The following is a 22,100-nucleotide window of genomic DNA, read 5'->3' as shown; positions in this document are numbered from 1 at the left end:
GTTTAAACCAAGACAGTTTGGCTATCCTGTCTTTCTATGTAAAATTATATAAAACTTGAACCATCCTGATATCACAAAATTGTTCCCATGACCTGTCAAGGTAAGTCTCTAGGCTCATTAGGAAAGATAAACTTTTGCTTCATAGCAACGTCAAGAAGAACAAATATATGACCAGCTTGCCTTTATATATTCTTTTAGCTTTTAATCATGAATGGGGTCTCTGTTATTTCTACTTGTAATAGTTAAATCTTTAAAAACTAAAGTGTGTTAGAACCCAATCTAACACAAGAATATTCATTCCAATCAACTGTGTGCATAGCAAGCATGCTATTCAATTATAGATTCTACAGAACTCATCAAAAATTGTCTTCATTCATTTACATTCTACTTTTGGACTCTAAACCAGAAAACAAATGTACCTGCAGGTTCTCCCTTTTGTTCTCTAATGGAAAACTTAGAGGTCTGACAAATTTAACAATGGCTATATGTAATGGTAAAAAGCTGAGAACTTTAACAACTGACTCAGCCACAATTTATATTAATACAGCTAGAAATGAGTGCTAATTCTAGAAACAGAGGTTTCTTTTTTAATCCTAGAGGTAATTATTTTTCCCATGTAATATGCTTTTCATAATATTTTCTTAATGAGTGTTATTCAGAAGATTGTTCTTTTGGAAACAGTATAAATTGTCATTCTGTGTCTGTAATTTTGATTCAAATGATCTCTACCTCTCAAATCCAGGATACCTTTCTCAGTTCTCTCTCTCTCCATAGTTCACTCTATCCTGAAATTCCATTTTCTTTGGCTTTAGTGATGCTACACTAGCTTTTATTGTTCTGATCTCTCCAGCTATCTTTTCCAATCACTTAGCTATAGATATTCCCCAGGATGCCACTGTTCTTGGAGAGTTTGTCCATTTTGTCTTCTAAAAGTAAATTAGAATGAATGACTTCCATACTCTAGCTGAGCCCCCAGATTTCCCTCTAATCTTATTACAGTTGTCTATCTTTGCATCCCTGATGGACAGTTCTTGGGTAGCAGAAGAGATGAGGCTACAGGAGAAATTATATACCAGATCATTAAAGGCTTTGAATGCTATGGTAGAGAAAATAAATATTCTTGAATGTAGGTTCTTAGAAGCAAGAGACAGATGCCATCTGATTTAAGTAGGTAATTCTAACAATAATGTGGATTTGGTTTGAAGTGGGTGAGAGCAAAAAGGAAAACCAGTTAAGAAGCTATCAAAATCAGCCAAAGAAGAGATAAAGTGAACTTGGGGGATGTGGAGAGCATTAAAAAGGAGAGAGAGCGCTCCACGTTAGTTAAGTGTGAATGAAGCACAAGCCACCTCATGGGCATACACCCTCAAATACTCACATGATCAGAATTTCTAGTATGAACCCCACTGCACCAGTTATCACAACTGTAATTCAGTAATTATTTAAGAAATTTCTCTCATACCCCAACAGAGTATGAGCTCCCTAAAGGTATGAACCATGTTGTTTGGCCAACATCTGGCACACTGCCTGCTGGCATATAGTATGTACCAAATAAATTAATAAATACAAATTACAGGAAGATAAAATTACATAAAAATCTTAATGCTGAAAAGAAATTCATATATCACCTAATAGGAAACAGAAAAATTAAGTGACTTGTTTAAAGTACACAAAGCTGGTAAATAACAGAGGAAGGAGTAGAATTATGCTTCTCCGAGACTGAGTCTCTATAGTAACCTCATGGGAGAAAATAAAAGACAACTGTATCTGTAGGAGGCAGATATGGGGGTGTAAGATAATTCTGGAGATTATATAAGTGTATATACACACTCCCACAATAATGCTGAGAATATGTTTGCCAATGGATTTTTGTCAACAGCTAAGTAACATGCCTCAATATATATATTTATATTTTTTTGTATATATCCCTAAGTTTGCCACTTGTCATCACTGATGATGCAAAGAGTTTAAAATGCCAATAGCTATTTTCAAGTTTAAACCGGACATATGGCACTAGTTTTTATTCTGAAGTCTTACAGACAACAATCGTATTGCATTAGTAAATTGATTTTGCTTTCACTTGAATTTTCTTTTAGAGGCATGAAAAATGACAAAAGCAGAATTATCAGAATCTGCAATTGCTTTTTTAACCCCCAAACAGAAACAGTATTCATTTTAAATGCTTTCTTCAATTTTTAAAAGCTATAATTTAAACAGACTATACACCCAAGGGCAAAGTGACAATGAACATCATTAATCCCACAAATAACCCATGACTGGCGAGCTAGAGTACAATGCAGTATATAACATCTTGAGAAAATATGTGATCTAATGGAGGACACAGCAGACCAAGAACCAGAGACATCTTATTCTTAGTCTTCCTGCCTACTGATGATGTACCTTGTGGCCAAGCATTGATACCCACCCACCAGCCACCTCGTGCAGCCTTCTCTCTTCCTAAGGTTGATATGAGGAATAAACAATGAATACAGAAGTCCTTTGAAGGTAGGTTTGAAGGGAAACATCCGATTTCATTTTTAAAGAATTACTTAATAGACTAGTGTTGATGTCGTCTGGTTGTTTCTCTTTAATAAACCACCAAATGACTTAAAGAATCTTGAATTTATGTTGGACCATAGATTTCTCCAGATGATCATTAATTGCCAGGCAGATGCTATTGCTTAGTCACGGCACTCCCACAGAGACTGAAGGACTGCAGGGATTATTTTTCAAAGGATAAGAAATCTTTGACTCTGGCCCCAATCAGCAATGTTCAACCACTCAGCCTGGTTATTCTCTAGAGGTATATTCCAGAGAAGAGTTCACACACTTCAAAAACATTGCCTCACACTGACAGGGTAAAAGACCTGCAAAACATCTACACTTGGTCCTTTCTCACATGAACACTGACCTAAAATGCACTGACCTAAGGTTACTAGGGAAAAAAATCACTGCTCCTTGCAATATAACAAAGTAAATTATTTCACGTAAGAAAAAATATATAAATTATACTTCATATTTCTCAATACTATTGGTTACTAATTTCATATATTACAATCAACTGATTTGCTGAGCAACCACTTGAAGATCTGTTGCCACCTCTTGAGTGAAATCAAGGTCAAAAACATCCTTTCTGATTACTTTTGTTTGAAAAACCACCGCTTGAAGCACATTACCACCAACCAGAGTAATAAACTTATCCTTCATACAGAATATTGAGAGGAACACTATGTGTGGTTCACATAAAATTATAAATTATCATAACTACTGGAAAAAAAAAAGCTGACATCTAATGAAGAATTTGTACTATCATCTTGTACATTCAATTTCTTATGATTCAAACTCATGTTCTTAGCTGATAATAGGAATGAAGGACTTGAATTTACTATTACATTGAACTGTATACAACTGCAATATTTGGCCATTTTGAACTAGAAAATGGAGGGTTTTATATGGTTCAAGCTAAAACTTCTAATCCACTTGACCAAGAGACAATGATAATATAGAAATCTTCCTGCACCAATCTATTTTTTTCCTCTCTCCAAAGAGCAACTGATTATTCTCTTGTCTACAAAGTTTCAACTGCAACAGACCAAAATAAATGCTATCAGTTCTATTTTAGCTCTGTAATCCTAAAAACTGATGCTTTGTACACTTCAGTGTTTTATCTATAAAAGTATGAGAGTACCAACTATGCTTATGGGTTCACTATGAGAAACAGATGATTGAACAATATACTTTTTTGTATATACACAGAATTGGATGTATACATAAACAGTCCTGGCTATGAGCAAATAAAAAATTTTAAAAAGTCCTGGCTATGAGTAAACTAAAGGATTTAAAGCAACACATAAAAAATAATGTAAACTAAAAAACACAAACAAAACATTTATAATGTTTTATTAAAAAAAAGTAAGATTAAAAAGGTACATAAAATACAATACTGATAAAATTTTAAAAAAGAACATATACATAGGACAAGGCTGGAAGAAAATAGTTAAAAATTTAAGGTTAATAGAATTAGTGGATGATTTTCACTGTATACAATTTTCCATGTTTTTTCAAGCTTCAACAATTTTAAGAAACAAAAATACATAAGTAAAAACTGGACTAAATGGGATGATTTGTCATTTTACTAAACAAATGACTCAATATTAAGTATTTCAACTATACCTGATAAACCTAAATGGGAATTTCAAAACTAAAAAAATATCTGAAGTTCTGAAGAACATATGCACATAATTATCCAGGAAAATCCTGAAAAAGCATTAAGTAGAAGAATATAGTTCATAACATTAATATAAAAAAGGTATGATCCTAGCACCAAAGAAGCAGAAAGATCAGTATAGGAGAACAGAGCCCAGAAAAGACTCTATTTTACTATATACATTTAAGAATTTGATGTGATGATAAAGTGACATTTTGAATCACTTGGTAAGGTATGAATTACTCTCTATATGTTGTTTGGTAACCAAGTTAATTATTTCAGTGAAAAATTACATCCTTAAATCATATCTTATACCAAAATAAATTGCACTGGAACTCAGTATCTAAATATTAAAAAATTTAAAAATAAGAGAATATGTAATAACTTTTAGATACCATATCATACCTTTTCTAAAATAATTTCTACATATATTCAATATGTAAATATTAAAATATGAAACTGCACAAATAAAGAGACAATATAAGTAAATATTCTTATTCTTACAATCTTGTGGGAGAAGGTCTTTTAAGGATAACATCAAACCCAAACAACAGAAACTGATACAAAGAATTAGTAAAATCTTTTTAAACTTCTGTGACAAAAAGTATGAATTACATGTTCAAATTTAAATTATAATCTGCAAGAAATATTTTCTATATAGAACAAAAGGAACTCTTACTAATCAATTACAAAACAACAACAAAAAACCCAAACAGCACCAGCTTAGAAAAACTGAAAAGAAAAAGAAAATTTACAAAAGAAAAACTAAATGGGAAAATAGGCTTTTAAATATGATAAACCTCAAAGTAATCAAACAGGAAAAATTAAAAAATATACATATTTCCTTATAATATTGTCAAAAATGAAAAAGAATGACACCACCAGTATTGGAGAAGGTGTGGAAAAGGGGACAGATACAGAAATTGCTGCTTACAAACTAGTAAAACTGTTCAATGAAAAAAAAAAAAAATCAGAAAGATGGCAGTGGTCTGAACGGAACCTACACTGACACTCTCCCAGAAAAAAAATGGAATTACAACTAATATATAGAAAAATCATCCCGTTTAACCAATTGCAACTGAAGAGGAGCTGGAGAGCATCCTCATAACCAACGAGGAAAACTGGAGACTGCATAGAGATTGGTATCAAGTGTGGAGGCGTGAGAGGGCTTGCTGGGCTCCCACAAACAGCAACTGAAGGTGCAGAGGGGTATCTTAGCTGTGGGGGTTCCCACTGCAGATTTTGGGGCCTAAACCCCAGGCTAGGCTTCCCAGGCCAGAGAACCAGAACTGAGAAAGGTGCCCACATAACGTCTGGCTGTGAAAAGCATGTGGGTATCTGTCTGCCAGGGAGAGACAGCTGGAAATGCAGGCACCCTCTTAAAGAGCCAATGCAGAAAGTTTTGAGTGCAGCCACTCACCTTGGGCTCCAGCAGAGGGAAGTCAGAGTGGACTGGAGCTGTGTGAGGAGAACCTAGGGTTGTGGACTCTGGAGATAGAATTCTGAATTCCTGTGCCGAGTCATTCTCCCATACTGCAGAGGCAGACATTTACCTTCCAAGTAGCTTTTGCTTGAAGGGGAAGCAATTGCCTCACCCTGCTGGAAAACCTCTTGCCCTACCCAGAGGAGTTTCTACAGAGAGGCTCATTCAGAAAGCCAGATTAATCAGCTTGCAGTCAGAGAACAACTTCAGAGTGCTTTGAGTCTTTGACTGATCTGCTTCTGGACCCAAGACTTGGAAAAGCAGACTTTAGTGTGCATCTTGGTCCTATCCAAACGCACCCAGCCCCAACAGAGGGGACCTCAAGCCATGGGTTGTTGATAGCTCCAAAGAGAGTAATGAAGGCCAGTTGCAAACAGCATCTGACATTGGCATGCACCAGAGACTGTCCAAAAAGACAGAGAGTCCTATGAGACCTACCTAATACATAGAAACAAACCCAAACAGGCCACCAAAATGGGGAAACAAAACAAGCCCTAAATGAAAGAACAAGAGACGTCTCCAGAAAAAGAGCTAAATGAAATGGAGACAAACAATCTGTCAGATATAGAGGTCAGAATACCGATTGTAAGGACGCTCAACAGCACGAAAAAAGATATGGAAACTATGAAGGAAATGAAGAATGAAATAGCAGAAATAAAGAATACATTGGAAGAAATAACAGCAGATTAGAGGAAGCTGAGGATCAGATCAGTAGATTAGAAGACAGTAGAAAAAAATCACCCAATCAGAGACTGGAAAAGAAAAAACAATTAAAAAACAGGACAGTGTAAGGGAGCTGTGGGACAACATGAAACAACAATATTTGCATCATAGGAGTGTTAGAGGAGGTAGAAAGCAAGCAAGGGTTAGAAAACCTGTTGATAGAAATAATGGCAGAAAACTTCCCTAACCTGGTGAAGAAAGAAGTCATACAAGTTCAGGAGGCACAGAGAGTCCCAAGCAAGAAGAATCCAAAGAGGCCCACACCCAGACACATCATAATTAAAGTGCCAAGAATTCAAGACAAAGGGAGAATCTTAAAGGCAGCAAGAGAAAAGCAATCTGTTACCTACAAAGGAGCTCCCATAAGGCTGTCAGCTGATTTCTCATCAGAAGCTCTACAGGCCAGAAGAGAATGACATGAAGTATTCAAGTTAATGCAAAACAATGATCTGAAGCCAAGACTACTCTATCCAGCAAGGCTTCATTCAAAATAGATGGTGAAATAAAGAGGTTCCCAGGTAAAAAAAGGCTAAAGGAATTTATCACCACCAAATCAGCATTGCAGGAAATGTTAAAGGGACTGCTGTAATAACAAAAAGAAATAGAGAAACACAGGCATAAAGGATTAAAATGGCAATAAATAAGGACCTATCAATAATAACCTTAAGGACTTCAAGGGAGAGATGAACAGCAATACAGTCATAGTTGTGGACTTTAACACCCCACTGATTTCACTGGATAGTTCTTCCAAGCAAAAAGTCAACACAGAAACAGTGACTGTAAATGGCACACTAGATCAGATGAATTTGATTGATATTTACAGAACATTTCACCCCAATGCTACAGAATATACATTCCTCTTAAGTGCACATGGGTCATGCTCAAAGATAGATGACATGTTAAGACACAAAACCAATCTCTACAAGTTCAAGAAGACTGAAATCATATCAAGAATCTCAGATCACAAGGGCATGAAATTAGAAATCAACTAAAGTGCCTGGCTGAGCATGGCTCAGTGGTTGAGCATTGACCTATGATCCAGGAAATCGAGGATAGATTCCTGGTGAGGGCACATGACCAGGTTTTGAGCTCGATCCCCAGCAGGGGGTGTGCAGGAGGCAGCCGATCAATGACTCTCTCATCATTGATGTTTCTCTCTCTCTCTCCCCCCCTTCCTCTCTCTGAAATCAATCAAGACGTATTTTTTTTTTTAAAAAGAAATCGACAGTGAAAACATTCAAAAACATTCAAACTCATGGAGGCTAAATAACATTTTATTAAACAATGAATAGGTTACCAATAAGATCAAAAAAGAAATCAAAATCTTTCTCGAAACAAATGAAAATGAACACACAGTAGCCCAAAATCTATGGGACACAGTGAAAGCAGTCTGAAGAGGGAACTTCACAGCACTTCAGGCCTACTTCAAAAAGCAAGAAAAATTTTTAGTAAACTATTTAACCCTACAACTTAAAGAATTAGAAAGCTTCACTGTGAAGCCATCTGGACCAGGGCTTTTGTTTGCTACAAGTTTGTTTTTTATTACTGCTTCGATTTCATCAGTTGTTATTAGCCTATTCAGGTTTTCTGATTCTTCCTGGTTCAGTTTTACATGATCTCACTCATATGTGGAATGTAATAAACAAAATAGACTGAAAAACAAAATACATCCAGAGAAATAGAAGCATGAAACTGATGAATCTCAGTGGGAAGGAGGGGGTTGGGGAGTGGGTTGGGAGAGATTAATAAAGAACTTATATGCATGTATGTATAACCCATGGACACAGACAATAGTGTGGTGAAGGCCTGGGTAGGGGTGGATCAATGGGGAAAAAAGGGAAATATCTGTAATATTTTCAACAATAAATTTTAAAAAAATGAAAAAATTGATGATATGAATATTCTTTGACTAAGCAAGTCTACCTCTAAAAGTACATCCAAAGAAAGTAGAGAAGAGTGAAAAATGTATGCTCAAGAACAGTCACTGCAAAGCTGTTTAAAGGGAAACACTTAGAGTGGTGATTAAGAGCTTGGAACTGAGAAGCCAGGCTGTCTGGATTCAGAATCCTGGCTCTAACCTCTTCCTAGTCACATGACCTTCAGCAAGTTAAACTTTCTGTGCTTCAGTTTCTTCATGTGCAGAGAAAAAAATAGTACCTGCTTCATAGGAATTTAAGGATAAAGTTAGCAAAAAAATGCAAAGCACTTAGAACACTGCCAGGAAGTTAGTAAGCACTCAATAAATACTACCTATTATTATTGCTGAGAAAACAAACAAACAAACACCATTTATAGGAAGGCTTAAATAAAGGATATTGACCAAAATATCAAAATGCTATGCTGTCACTAAAAACGATGACGAAGAATCATTTATATGCATGGAAAAATGCCACAACAGATGACATAAAATAAAGGTTGTAATGCAGTATTACTTTATTACCCCATCTTTAATTAAACATAAATATATATGGAAGCATGCAGAGAAAAGAACAAGGAAACACATAAGCTAAAGTGTGCCCAGTGACTGAATCTAGATAGTAAAATTATGGGTGATTTTCATTTTCAGCTTTATGCTTATACTTTTTGCTTTGAAAAAAATTTTTTTACAATAAACATGTTACTTTTGTAATAAAACATAAACTTATATCCGCTTTTTAAAAAGGGGCAACTGAAAAGTCAATTATCACACTTACCAGTAACAGTGGTATTGATAACACAGAGCACAGGTGATAAAGTAACCACTGGAAAGGGCAGGTACAGGCTTCAGCACAGAAAAGGCCAAACTTTCCAATCACCCATTCTTTAATATGCCAGAAACATGTTCACAGAGAGTGGTAATATAAATACAATTGTGTTAAAAATTAAATGAACAACCTGCATTTTATGAATAGACTTGCTAACAGGTTATAAATACATGACTATGAGAGACTAGGGCCTGGGCTTAACTTTTAAAAATGTCAACTGTCTACACTTTTTAATCCAAATTACCCATTTTTCAAAAGTGAAATCTGGGCTGCAAACCAAACAAAGCTGTTTAGCAGTAGCTAACAAATAAGATGACAACAACATTGTAGGTTTATCTTGTTACACATCCTGTTTGTATCTACAAATTTAGTTGATCTCATCTAATATTTACTGATGTTGTCCAAATATCTAATTACACACACACACACACACCAATCATGTAACTACAGATTACGAGTTTGTGATTTGGCACTATTAACAGACTGTGCTATTTTTCTGCAAGATTTGAAGGAGGCCAATAGCAGCTTTAAAACCTTTTTTACATGGCCATTAGGCAAAAATGTAACATCTTGGATAGAAGCACACATGGAAGGCTTATCACTCAAAATTAAAAACTGATTTATCTCTTTAAGCTTGGGAAATACCTATATTACTGATTGCTTTATTGATTAGCATTAAAATACTTGTTTGAAGGGATAGAATTAATGTACAGATCTACAGAAAAAAGGAAATCAAAGAAATGAAGACTTTGATCAAAATGACTTACTCATCACAGCAATTAGTAGGTTTACTTTTATTATTGGAGATTAAAATTTAATGTTATTAATGTTATTAAATTATGGAAACTAAATGTGCACAGTGAGCTTAACGCAAAGTGTGAAGAATAGTAACAACCAACCAAAAAAAAAAAAAAAATCTGAGCTAAAGGTCATTAGGTAGTCTTTGGTTTCTTCATCAATGTCATTTAATGAATAGATTTTTAAATGAAATCTAAATAACAGTACATACAAATAATTAGGTTCTTCTAATATTAGTTTTAGCTTTGAAAACTGTTTTGTCAAAGGAAATTTCAAATTTGAAGGAGTCCTATAATAATATTGAAAAGTATGATATTTATAATTGTGAATCCTGAGGAAAAAAAGATACGTACTAAGAAGGGCTCCTGGTGGCTAACTGGACTCAAAATTTTTAAAACAGACACTAGCTGCCATTCTGCACAGGGTCCTCTAGCCAAACTGCCTGCCTGCACTGTGCTCCTGCCAGCTGAGCCGCCCTTATAAAGGGGCTCCTGGAATGCTTTTCAACCAATAGGACTGAGCCTTTCCCTGGAATGCTCTTCAACCAATAGGACTGAGCCTTTCCCTGGAATGCTTTTCAACCAATAGGACTGAGCCTTTCCCTGGAATGCTTTTCAACCAATAGGACTGAGCCTTTCCCTGGAATGCTTTTCAACCAATAGGACTGAGCCTTTCCCTGGAATGCTTTTCAACCAATAGGACTGAGCCTTTCCCTGGAATGCTTTTCAACCAATAGGACTGAGCCTTTCCCTGGAATGCTCTTCAACCAATAGGACTGAGCCTTTCCCTGGAATGCTTTTCAACCAATAGGACTGAGCCTTTCCCTGGAATGCTTTTCAACCAATAGGACTGAGCCTTTCCCCATCCAATTGGAGCTGCACAGCTCCAGCTAATCAGAGTGGCTCTATTCTGACCAATCAGGACAGTGCCTTTTGGACCAATCAAACTGCAATGGAGTCCTTATTTGCATAAGGATGGACCAATCGGGGGGCAGGGGCAAGGACTTCTGTCCCACTTCTTTCTGTCTCCAGAAGGGAGCTTTCCCTTTCCACCAAAGAATGCAGACTGTGTCTCCCTAACTGAGCTGAGACAGCCAGATGTCTAACCGGAGAAGAGGGAAGCAGACAATGCAGAGCAGGGCGGAGCTGCACAGTGCAGCACAGAGCAGACCTGCAGGCAGACCCCTGAGGCGCAAAGCAGAACTGAATAACTGGAGAGGGCCTGGCCCCAGGGACACCTGGCCCCGGAGCTGTCCTACAGTCCTGCTGTTTTCACAGCCATGCTGTATCACAACTGAGCTATTTTGCACTGCATAAAGTCCCCTTCTTCACTACAGTTCAAACTGGGGACTCTTGTTGGCATTGATTTGGCACTAACAACCATCAGTTGACACATGGAGTTGCTGTTTATGAGAAAATCAGCTCCAAAGTCAGTATGTGAAAAGAAAAATCATGCACAGCCAACCTGATCCTTTAAATTCTTAAAGTACAACATATCTCACCATATCTTACGAAAATACGTTTTGAAACACTCTGTTGTGTCCTCAGGTGCACAGTGCCTTAGGGTAGATTCTCAAGAAAACAGAGACTGAGCCAAGGACAAAGATTTTGGTACATTATTTTGGGAGTAGGAATACAGGGCAGCATGGGTGTGGAAAGGATGCAAATAGGGATGTGAAACAATGTAAAATGCTCATAGTGATTTCACAAAGAACCCAAGTGACACACAACAGTCTGCTTGGCAGACGCTTAGTATGGCGGTCTAATTCAGCAGATGGATTCCAAGGGCGGGAAAAAGAGATGCACCTACTTTCCTCCTGACTCCTGTTTCCCATTGTCAAAGGGATTTAACTGTTTAGACTTCCAGGTTGCGTGCATATCTAGCCCCTCTGGCAGCCTAGGAATTGAGACCCTAGTACAGGTGTCCGAAAGTGACTGGGGAAGCCAGCAACTCTGGGAAGGTGGCTGGATGACTCAGCTGCAAGAAGAACCCAGCATTCCCAAGGCAGGTGGAAGGTCAGTCTCTGGTGGCAGATTAGTCTGGGAGGTGGGTAGTGGCAAGGCTATTTGGGAAAGTCATAAGATATGTGTCTGTTACAAGTACTAAGGTGAAGAAGTTGGTTCATATTTAGAAGTTTTATTAGACAAGAAAATGTTTTCCTTAAGTATTAAAAAGTATTTACATTGGAACCTCGGTTCTCAAACTTCATTCATTCCAGAAGGCTGTTCGAGAAGCAATTTTTTTTGAAAACCGAATCATTTTTCCCCCCATTTAGAAATAATATAAATTGAATTAATCCATTCCAGACCTCAAATGATTCAATTTTAACCTTTCTTATATTCAGTGCATGTCTAATATACTGTTTAATCTATAAATAAACACTTCTTTTCTTAAATTTATCGAAACACTCCCTACTAGCCTTAAAAGAATCACTTTCAGCACTTTTTCCAGGGGTGTCTTTCAGGTCAGAATGCAGCATCTTTGCCTGTTCATATATCACTACCTCTGAAATGCTATCACTGGCTAACTGCTCTTCGTTTATCCAAATCAACAGAGTTTTTCTACGTCATCAACCGCCTGTGATCACTGCTTCTTTCACACCCTTAGCAACATTAGCACTCTTGATGACCTCTTTATGTTTTAAAATTGTGCTTATCATTGATTTTGCCAGCAACAAAAGTGTTCTTCTCCTTTGTTTGTTGCTTGAGAGATGCTGTTTGTTGTATTGAGGTATCAGCATGAAAGGTTTGTCAGGTCAAAAACAGAAGTTTGGTTTGACAACTCAGACATTTTTTCTATGAACAATTTGATTGAGAGCGGAACTGTTCGAGATGGGAGACATTCAAGAAACGATGTTTGACTGTTTAATACTGTAAGAGGCCTGTACTATATGTAAGAAGAAAGTGAAAACTGAGACAACTGAGGTAAGATGAATGTCCTATCTTTGGTCTCATGTTTCTAACGAGCCCACTTCATTAAGTGATATGATGGGCCAAGTCTATAAGACTTGATCTTTCCCTTAAAGAATGTATTCAGTTACATGGGCAAGTATTCCAACACTGCTCTACCAGCTGTCTACTACGCACCAGGACTTTCTCTTATGGTCTTGCTTAGCTTTCAAGCAAACTTTGTAGGTACCATTTTACAGAAAGTGTAATAGAAAAATAAACAATGCAGAAGGTCACACCTAGCAGTGGCAGAACAAAGACTAGGCTAATTTTCTTTTATGTCATGCTATTCAAACCACTAAAATCCAGTACTCCTTTTAATAACTATCAAAACTTTGGTGGGGAGAGGGAAAGAAAAAAAAAATTTGGGGAAAGCAATTCCTGCTAATCTCTAAGAATAATATTCTTTAGGAGGATTTTTACTTATCTTAGAAACCGGGATATTACTAATTTCCTTAGGAAAAATCATATAGAACATACATAGCTTACAGCCAAAAGTTGGATGAATTTTTCATAGAAAAATACTTATTACTGTGCCACAGGACACTATAAAAACATTATTATAACATTGCCACAGTAGATCATAAAATGTGTAAACCCCTCAGCTGAGTAATTCCACTTTTAGGATATCTATTCTAAAAGAAACAGTTGCAGATATACATAAAGAGTCACACTCAAGGTGTTCACTGCAACTGTTTTTTTGTGTGTGTTTTTACCCATTTATTTTTTTTCCCTTTTTTAAATTGGTGGTTAAGTTTTTTTTTCAATTACAGATTACTTTTAATATTATTTTGTATTGGTTTCAGGTGTACAGAATAATGGTTAGACAATCATATACTTCATAAAGTGTTCTCCTGGTATTTCCAGTACCCACCTGGCACCACACACTGCAACTCTTTTAAATATTTTTTTTAAAATGACAACTACCTCAGTGTTCATCAATAGTTAGTTACATTAGGGCAAATTCACACTATTCAATACTTTAAAAAGAATGAGTTATATAAACACATTGATATTAAAAGTTCAAGTTCTACCATAAAAAGGAATCAAGCTTCACAATCTATGTACCAGGATCCAATTAATATTTAAGAATAGATTGATTCTGTGTTCAAAAAGAAAGATGGAAGGATATACACCTACTGGTTACTGATTTTATCTCTAGAGGAATGGGAGGGACTAATGGAGGGTATTTGATTTTTATTCTACATACCTCTATTGTTTGAATATTTTACAATGATAGTATTACCCAATCACCTAAATTAATAAACATGTTGAAAACCTCATAATTAAGAGTCACCTCGAAGCCCAGCAGCCAGAACACCAAACAATCATATATTGTTGGTGTATTTCTTTTCATTTTTATGATTAGATATTTCATAGACAATATTTTGTACCTAAAATTTTATGTTATTTTAAAAATTATTATTTCATGAGGGTGTTCCCTTATCTATTAGAAATAAAACTTCCTCATCTATTGATTAAACAATGTATTCACCTTAGTTATTGAGAAAGGTATTTCCTTTCTTTGTCTTTTACTAGTTCATGGTGAGACTTACTCTTGAATGGCAGCTTCCCACTGATCATCTTTATAACATATATGGACTAACTGTGGTCACTAGAGTCAAAGTGTCTGTTTTTCCTTGACCTCGTTAGAGAAACTTAAAGGGCAAAAATAACCCCTTCTGCCTTTTTAGAATCAATTAGATAAATGAGAGTACAGTATTTGCTAAGTGCTCCATGAACACTATCTGTTATAAGCATTATACTCTGTTCCAATGAGAAAAGGACCTGGTAGTGACTTCTGTAAGTTTAGAAATACATACCAATTAATAGATCACAGCAATAGGAATGTACTTAATGCCATTGAATTGTACACTTAAAAATGGTTAAAATGGCACATTTTATTATGTATATTTTACCACAATAAAAAAATTTTAAGCTATAGTAATTAGTAGACTCTATAATAAAAATTCATCACTTATTTGATATTTTGACTAACTGAAGCAGGTTATCAGAAATTCCAGATCAAGCCCAATCCAATAAGTCAGCAACGAGGTATATATCTCTGTTATTAAATAAGCATTCTATTTACAAATTTGCTTTCACCTCTTCTGGAATCTAGGGTTTAAAAATTGCTGAATAGTTTTCTACTTACCTTTATTTCTTACATGTAAGTCACCAAACAAAGTTTACTTTGCAGATAGGTGTAAAAAAGAAATAGAGCTTTTTTCTACCCCAGAGCTCCTGAATAAGATAAGAAGTTAGTGGAGCCTGTGTTTGAGACATTTATTCATGAGACTCTAACATATCCTATGAAATGCCGTTATTTAAAATGTAAACCTTTAAGGTTACAAAGGGATCATTATTAAGGTAGAACTTCTCCCCATAGTAGGCTGCAAACGTCCTGGAACCCTGCAGCCACTATGAGCTAAGCCAGAGTTTATATTTAGATGGTGGTTCTCGGGCTGTAAAATTACTAGTTCTGGGCAGCTGAATGGGTCTGTAGATTAATGGAGTGGATAAGCAGACACACTATTAAAAAGAAAAAAACTTCCTGAGAATTTCTGAGAGCTTTTAAAGCGTGTTCTCTCTTTCTCTCACCTTATAACTAGAAGGAACATGTTTGATATCAGTGGAGATTAATAGGAGAGTTAAAAGCAAAGTTCCTGAACTGCAAGATCAATTTTTATACATTAAAGAGCTTTAAGGAATAACAGGGAAAATAAAATATAAAGCTTTACAAAAGTTCTTGTGGCTAGTGATGTAGCACTCACCACAGAAACTAGTTTATTTCCAGTCTAGTTTATTCCTAGGAAATAAATAAATGTAGCTGAGGTTACATTTTTCTGTCACTGACACATTCTGCTTGTAATTTTCCATCCATTAGCTATGTTCTGAACTTTATCACCATTAAAAATTATGCACTACATCATATTCCTTCCCTTTCTTGTAATCAATGTTTCAGATTAGATTTTTTTTTTAAATGCCCTTTTTGGTGAAAGCAAAACTTATTTCCAGAATTTTAAAGAAGGTTATTTGAAGTATTACAAATGATGATTTCATAAGATATTCTTTGCTTTCTTCAAAATGGGGACAAAAAACAAGGCTAAAATGCCCAATAACAAGATGGAACTTCTCTAATATAAATTATTTTACTTTTCAGTTTGACATATGGGTCTATATCCCAGTAATTTCAGGCAATGCTAAAAGAAAAGGGGTATTTGATAATATTTAAAGCAAAACTTCACTAACTTACTGAAAGCAATTGGGTCCAAATACAGTGGTGAGATTGTGAATAGTCATGCGATTCTGCACATGGTGCTTGGCTACTTTTGTCAAGAACTGGCAGAGGTACTTGAGGAGGCAATAGTGCGTGTCTGGCAGCTCTTTTATTAAGTCTCTTAAGCTACTTTCCTGAGCATCACTTCTGTCATCTGAAAATAAAAATAAAAAATGTTTTCAGGCACATTTCATACTAACAATAACAAAAGTACACAAGTATTTAAATTCTAACACTTTATTCAGAAAAAACTTCCTAAAGACTGAGATAGGCCATCAAAAAAGGGGAACCTTTGCCTTCTTTATGCTCCTTAAGCATTTAACTTTTTTAACGTTAAAGATTTTTTTTTTTTAATATGTCTTTATTGATTTCAGAGAGAGGAAGGGAGAGGGAGACAGACAGAGAGAAACAGTGATGAAGAGAGAGTCATTGATCGGCTGCCTCCTGCACGCTCCCTACTGGGGATCGAGCCTGTAACCCCAGCATGTGCCCTGACCGGGAATCGAACGGTGATCTCCTGGGATGCTCAACCGCTGAGCTAACATTAAAGAACTCCTAATTTATTCAAGACATCCTGGAAACCAAGAGCTTTATTCACTGCATAAAATGTGTTCAATTTTTTGTTATATTGCCCCAAATTAAGATAATGGTTGGGTTTTTATCCATAGTGGAAACTTCCATTTGATTTTTGTCTTTAACTTTGTTAAAATCAAGAGTCACTTATTTGAATAAAATTTGACACAAGAGACCTTCCTGGGACACCATGAGTGACACTAAACTTAGTGATCAGGAATCTGTACACAAGAAAACTGAAGAACAATTTTAATTTCTATATAGCTTTATAATCTCTAACATATTATAGAGTTCAGAACCTGATATATGCCTCTCACACAAAAGCCTAAAAACCTCATATACAGCCCAAATATCCAACAACGTTCCAAAATTCATAGGCAGACATATGAAAAGTTTCCCCTCAATTCTCAAAGATTTGGTTGTTTTGTCAATATTTAAACACAGTAAAGTTGCTATGGGAATAATCACAACCCATCTTTTAGACAGATGCCTAAAAGAATGAAAACAATCCAGTTAAAACTAATACACATTGGCTTCATTTGGCTAGGTCAGCTGCTTTGCCCAGTCAAGTGATTACGAAACAGAAAAGTGAGGCAAATGAGATGCAGCAGCAGATGACTAGTCAGTGTTACAAATGTATAATCAACATGATGTCACTGCAGGAAGTGAAAACAGTCACATAAAGTGGCACCGAGTGGTTGCAGAGCACAAGGTAAGAAGCCAGGCTCTGGAGGCCCTTCCTGGGCTCGGATCCTGGTTCTGCCATCTACTACAGTAGTCCTTCCTTACCCGCCATTTCACTTTTAGTTACTGGAGGTCAATTGCAGTCCTAAAATATTAGACAGAAAATACCAGAAACAAACAATTCCTAAGTTTTAAATTGCACGCCATTCTGGGTGGTGTGATGAAATCTCACCCCATCCTGCTCCGTCCCACCTGGGGCATGAATCATCCCTTTGCCCAGCATCACCACTCTGTAGATGCTCCTCGCCGGTTAGTCCCTTAGTAGCCAGCCCCTGGTTATCAGCTCCACTGTCGTGATCACAGTGCATGTGTTCAGTAACCCTTATTTTACTTACGAATGGCCCCAAAGCACAAGAGTAATGATGCTGGCAATCCGGATATGCCAAAGAGAAGCCATAATGTGCTTCCTTTAAGTGAAAAGATGAAAGTCCTCAACTTAAGAAGAAAAATTGTATGCTGAGGCTGCTAAGATCTACGGTAAAAATGAATCTTTTATTCTTGAAATTGTGAAAGAAAAAGGAATTCATACTAGTTTTCTCATTGCACCTCAAATTGCAGAAGTTATGGCCACAGTGCACAATAAGTGCTTAGTTAAGACGGGAAAAAAGGCATTAAATTTGTGGGTAGAAGACAGACAGAAAAACGTTACAATGGACAACAACCTGTTGCACCAGAAGCACTGAGCCTATACAGAGACTTTAGCATAGGATCCCCTAAAACGAGTAACACCAAGCCACTGACTGCAGGTAAGGAATAATTGCACAGATCCAGACATAAGTCTGGACTGAAGAATATAAAAATTACTGGGGGAGGGGGGGAAGAGAGGGACCAACGACATTCACAAAACTTTTATTACAGTATATTTTATGATTGTTCTTTTTATTATTAGTTATTGCTGTTGTTAATATCTTTTTGTGCCTAATTTATAAATTAAACTTTACCATAGGTATGTATGTATAGGAAAAACCAGTATATATAGGGTTTCGTACTATCTGCGGTTTCAGGTATCCACTGGGGTCTTTGAATGTATCCTCCATGAATATGGGAGCCTGCTGTACCTGTGCGACCTTAGACTCTTCACCAAATTCTGTTTCCTCATTTGTAAATGGTAATATTAACTATCTCATAGGGTTGTGATGGGGATGAAACGAACTGACACTTAAAAGAGTGACTGACACACACTAAGTATAACTCCTTTTACTTTACCTTCATTGACTTGGTTTCATGAGCACCCAGAGGTTTAAATGAAATGCCTTTTACTATGAGCCCATTTCACCTTCCTGAATGTTAGAATAAGTGATGCTACCATAAGCAGCAATGCCAAAAATGTGTAGATTTCAATCTTTGTTAGAATTGTTTTGGAGAATATTCTATTTATAATTAGAATTATTATTTCTTACTGATCACAAACAATATGATCCAATAAACTATGTAATTTTTAGGGTGAGATAGATTTTTTGATACTTGAAATTTTTCATATTAATTTAAATTACTTTAAAAAATGAAATAAATCATATTCAAATACTTTCATAATCCATGTAGTATGTTGCTTATGACGGCATTATTTTCCACTGCACAAAGATCTTGGCTAGCAGAGTCAAGAGTTACTTGACTAGCAGTAAGCAAGGGAAATAATTAAGTTTGGAGGTGATTAAAAACTAATTACAGACTACCCATTTCTCATACCTGTATATTACAGAGATAAATAACTACGAAGAGAAAATGTAATTCTATTTTTCCTTCTTTATTTTTTTTTACAGTGACTAATACGAAGTGAGTCTGGATGTTTTCATGTGTGTCTTCTCTGTTTAAAACTGGTTCACACCATCCTGACTTCCTTGTTCTTCATTCCCTTGCTTCCATTGTGACTGGATATTTATGTCTGAGTTGTCTTTAACTTACAAAAGTTATTGCTGCTAACAAGCTATTGCTAAGATTCATTCACATTATTACAAGAGGCTGTAGTTCATTTTATAATACTCATTCATTGTATAATATTTCATTCTGACAGTTTATTTATCCACTCCCCTGTCAGTGAGTATTTGGGTTGTTTCCAGGTTTTTCCCTGGGGACAGTGCTGTGAGGATCATTCCTGTACATGTCTCCTGGTGCACATGTACAGAAGTGTATCCTGGACATATACCAAAGAGTGAAATTGCTGGCTCATTGTATGAACCTACCAGTTCACAAATAAGGCAATACTGTTTTTCAAAGAACAAATTAACCTCTATATGAAAATAAAGAATAGGAACAATAAAAGTTAAGATTAAACATCCATAAATATAAAAAAAAATATAAAAGAATACAAAAGTGTGGTTTAACTCCTATCATTTAAGGGTATAAGCAACAGCCTTGATAACGGCCTTTTGGCCTCTGTCTCTGAAATCAAACATCAAACCCTTGAGTGTGAAGACAGCTCATCAAATAAAAGAAATTCTCAAATAGTTATGAATTTATAACAATAACATTTTTGAAAAAATGCAGCACTTTCATCATTTACCTCCAATTTTTGAAATAACAATAAATAATCTTCCCAGGAAATGAGCAAATAATGGGAATGGAGACAGTTATATTCAGAGAATCTCAAACTTATTAACAAAATAACATTAAATCCTTTATGGCATGAAAAGAAGAATCACTAGACATGTTCTCAAAAAGCAAAAGTAACTGAGGAGAATATGCCTTGTCTTTATCTTACTCAATGCCAGAGCACTTCCATTTCCTCTGACATCACTGATTCACTCACTGAGTATGTTGAGAGTCCTCTACTTCAGTGGTTTTGACAACTGCACACCACATTGGGACCTTAAATAGTCATAATTTACCTCCTGAATCTTTACTTAAATATACTGACAGTGCAGCAAAGACCTTACTTTATCAGCATATTTCTCCTCACCTCTTTTCATATGTTCTGACAGACTGAGAATCTGCAATTTGCACTGCCTTTCCAGAAATCTGTGGTAAATCTGACCACGACTGCCAGCCCCCAGCAATCTTCTGTGTAGCAAGGCTTCCTACGGGAGAGACTCAGCCTGGCTCCACTCCTTTAGAGAAGCCTGGTAGGCAAACGCCCGGCACAGCACTGAGTCAGGCAGTTGGGGTGCAAAGGTGCCTAAATAAGAAGCAGCCTTCTCATGCTTGTGAGAAATAAAGTTTATAATAATTATTACTTTTATTATCTTTTGCTGATACCTAAATATAATAAACACTGCCTATTCATTCATGTTCTTGCATTTATATTGGTAATTATAATGGCTCCCTCGAGTTTTCACATTATAAAAAAGAATTAGCAATGCTTCAATTTTTGTACACATTAACTCACAATGTACACTTATTGTGCACCATCTATAACATTTACCATGTGCTTTCTAAGTGTCTGACATTCTTTAATACTAAAGAGACAACACTGAACAAAAGAAACTTCATGCTTTTACGAAACACTCAAATGAAGGGGAGACAGACAAACCAATTAGCAACCTAAGTGCTATGAAAAAATATAAAGCAGGATAAGAGGAAATAAAGCAGAGTCATGCAGGGGTGGGGAATGTCATTTCATTTAACACCAGTCAGGGGGGCAGGGGAGGCTTCTCTAAGGTGACAACCAAGCAGAAAGCTGAAGGAAAGAGGGACGTGCATGCTAAGAAGTGGAAATGGCAACTGCTAGACCCCTGAGGGGGTCTTGGGGCTGGGCCACTCAGCATTAGGTGGGAGAGAGGCAGGAAGTAAAGTGAGGAGACTGCGGGGAGGACTACGGCAGGTTATCACAGTCTTATTTCAAGCCATGACCTTCACCTTCCCCCACAACCCTGAGTGAGGGTTTTAAGCTTTGGGGATAATATCTGACTTTAGAGGACCACTCTGACTGCTGTGCTGAATCTAGGCTATAAGGGGCCAAGGTGAAAGCAGGGAGACTAGTTAGGGGGCTACTGGGACAGTCCAAAGAGAAAAGCAGGTTGGCCCTGGACCAGGTCAGTGGTGGTGAGATGGTAAGACATGGGCAGATTCTGGATATAGTTTAAACATGTCTTGTCTGTCTTATATATGTAAATTGTAAAATACATGTATGAAACAGTCATTCAAGAGATAGTTATTGAATCATTTATTCTATACCAAGCACAATTCTAAGCATTTGTGATACAGCAGAAAACAAAACAAACCCCTGACTTCATGGAGCTTAGAGTCTAGTGGATGAGACATTAAACAATAAATACAGTAATAGGGTTGGGGGAACTGGGCGTACAGGCCAGGGTGAGGGTGGTGATTGCAATTATAAATAAGATTGTCAGGAAGGCCTCATTAAGAATGTATCTGATGTTTGCAGGCAGTTAAAGTTTAAAAAAAAATCCACAAACTGGTAAATGTGAGCTCAGAGTTGGAGGTTGGGTTTTAGATATATTTTAAAATCCCTCAATGCATTCCTTGCATATAAAAAGCAATTAAGAAATAGTTTTAGCCCTTGCAGGTGTGGCTCAGTAGTTAGAACATCGCCTACGCACCAAAGGGTTGCAGGTCGGATTCTCTGGTCAAGGGCACATACTTGGGTTGCAGGTTTGATCCCTGCCCTGGTCGGGGTGTGTGTGGGAGGCAACCAACCAATAAG

The 22,100-nt window shown here is 36.5% G+C and overlaps 1 protein-coding gene across 1 annotated transcript in view; it reads right to left on the bottom strand.

Annotated features, from left to right (window-relative positions):
• The window catches only part of FAM13A (family with sequence similarity 13 member A), a 243,773-nt gene that overhangs the window by 185,169 nt on the left and 36,504 nt on the right, over positions 1-22,100 (bottom strand). Inside the window, exon 4 of the mRNA XM_016203224.2 lies at positions 16,160-16,337. Coding sequence (XP_016058710.2) covers positions 16,160-16,337 — 178 coding nt within the window. The remainder of the gene's footprint in view (positions 1-16,159; positions 16,338-22,100) is intronic.

Source organism: Miniopterus natalensis, chromosome 1 (assembly GCF_054644295.1).
Source record: "Miniopterus natalensis isolate mMinNat1 chromosome 1, mMinNat1.hap1, whole genome shotgun sequence".
In the NCBI taxonomy this organism is placed as follows: Eukaryota; Metazoa; Chordata; class Mammalia; order Chiroptera; family Miniopteridae; genus Miniopterus; species Miniopterus natalensis.
The sequence above is the reverse complement of the archived record's forward strand: the minus strand, read 5'-3'. Positions and strand labels throughout refer to the sequence as shown.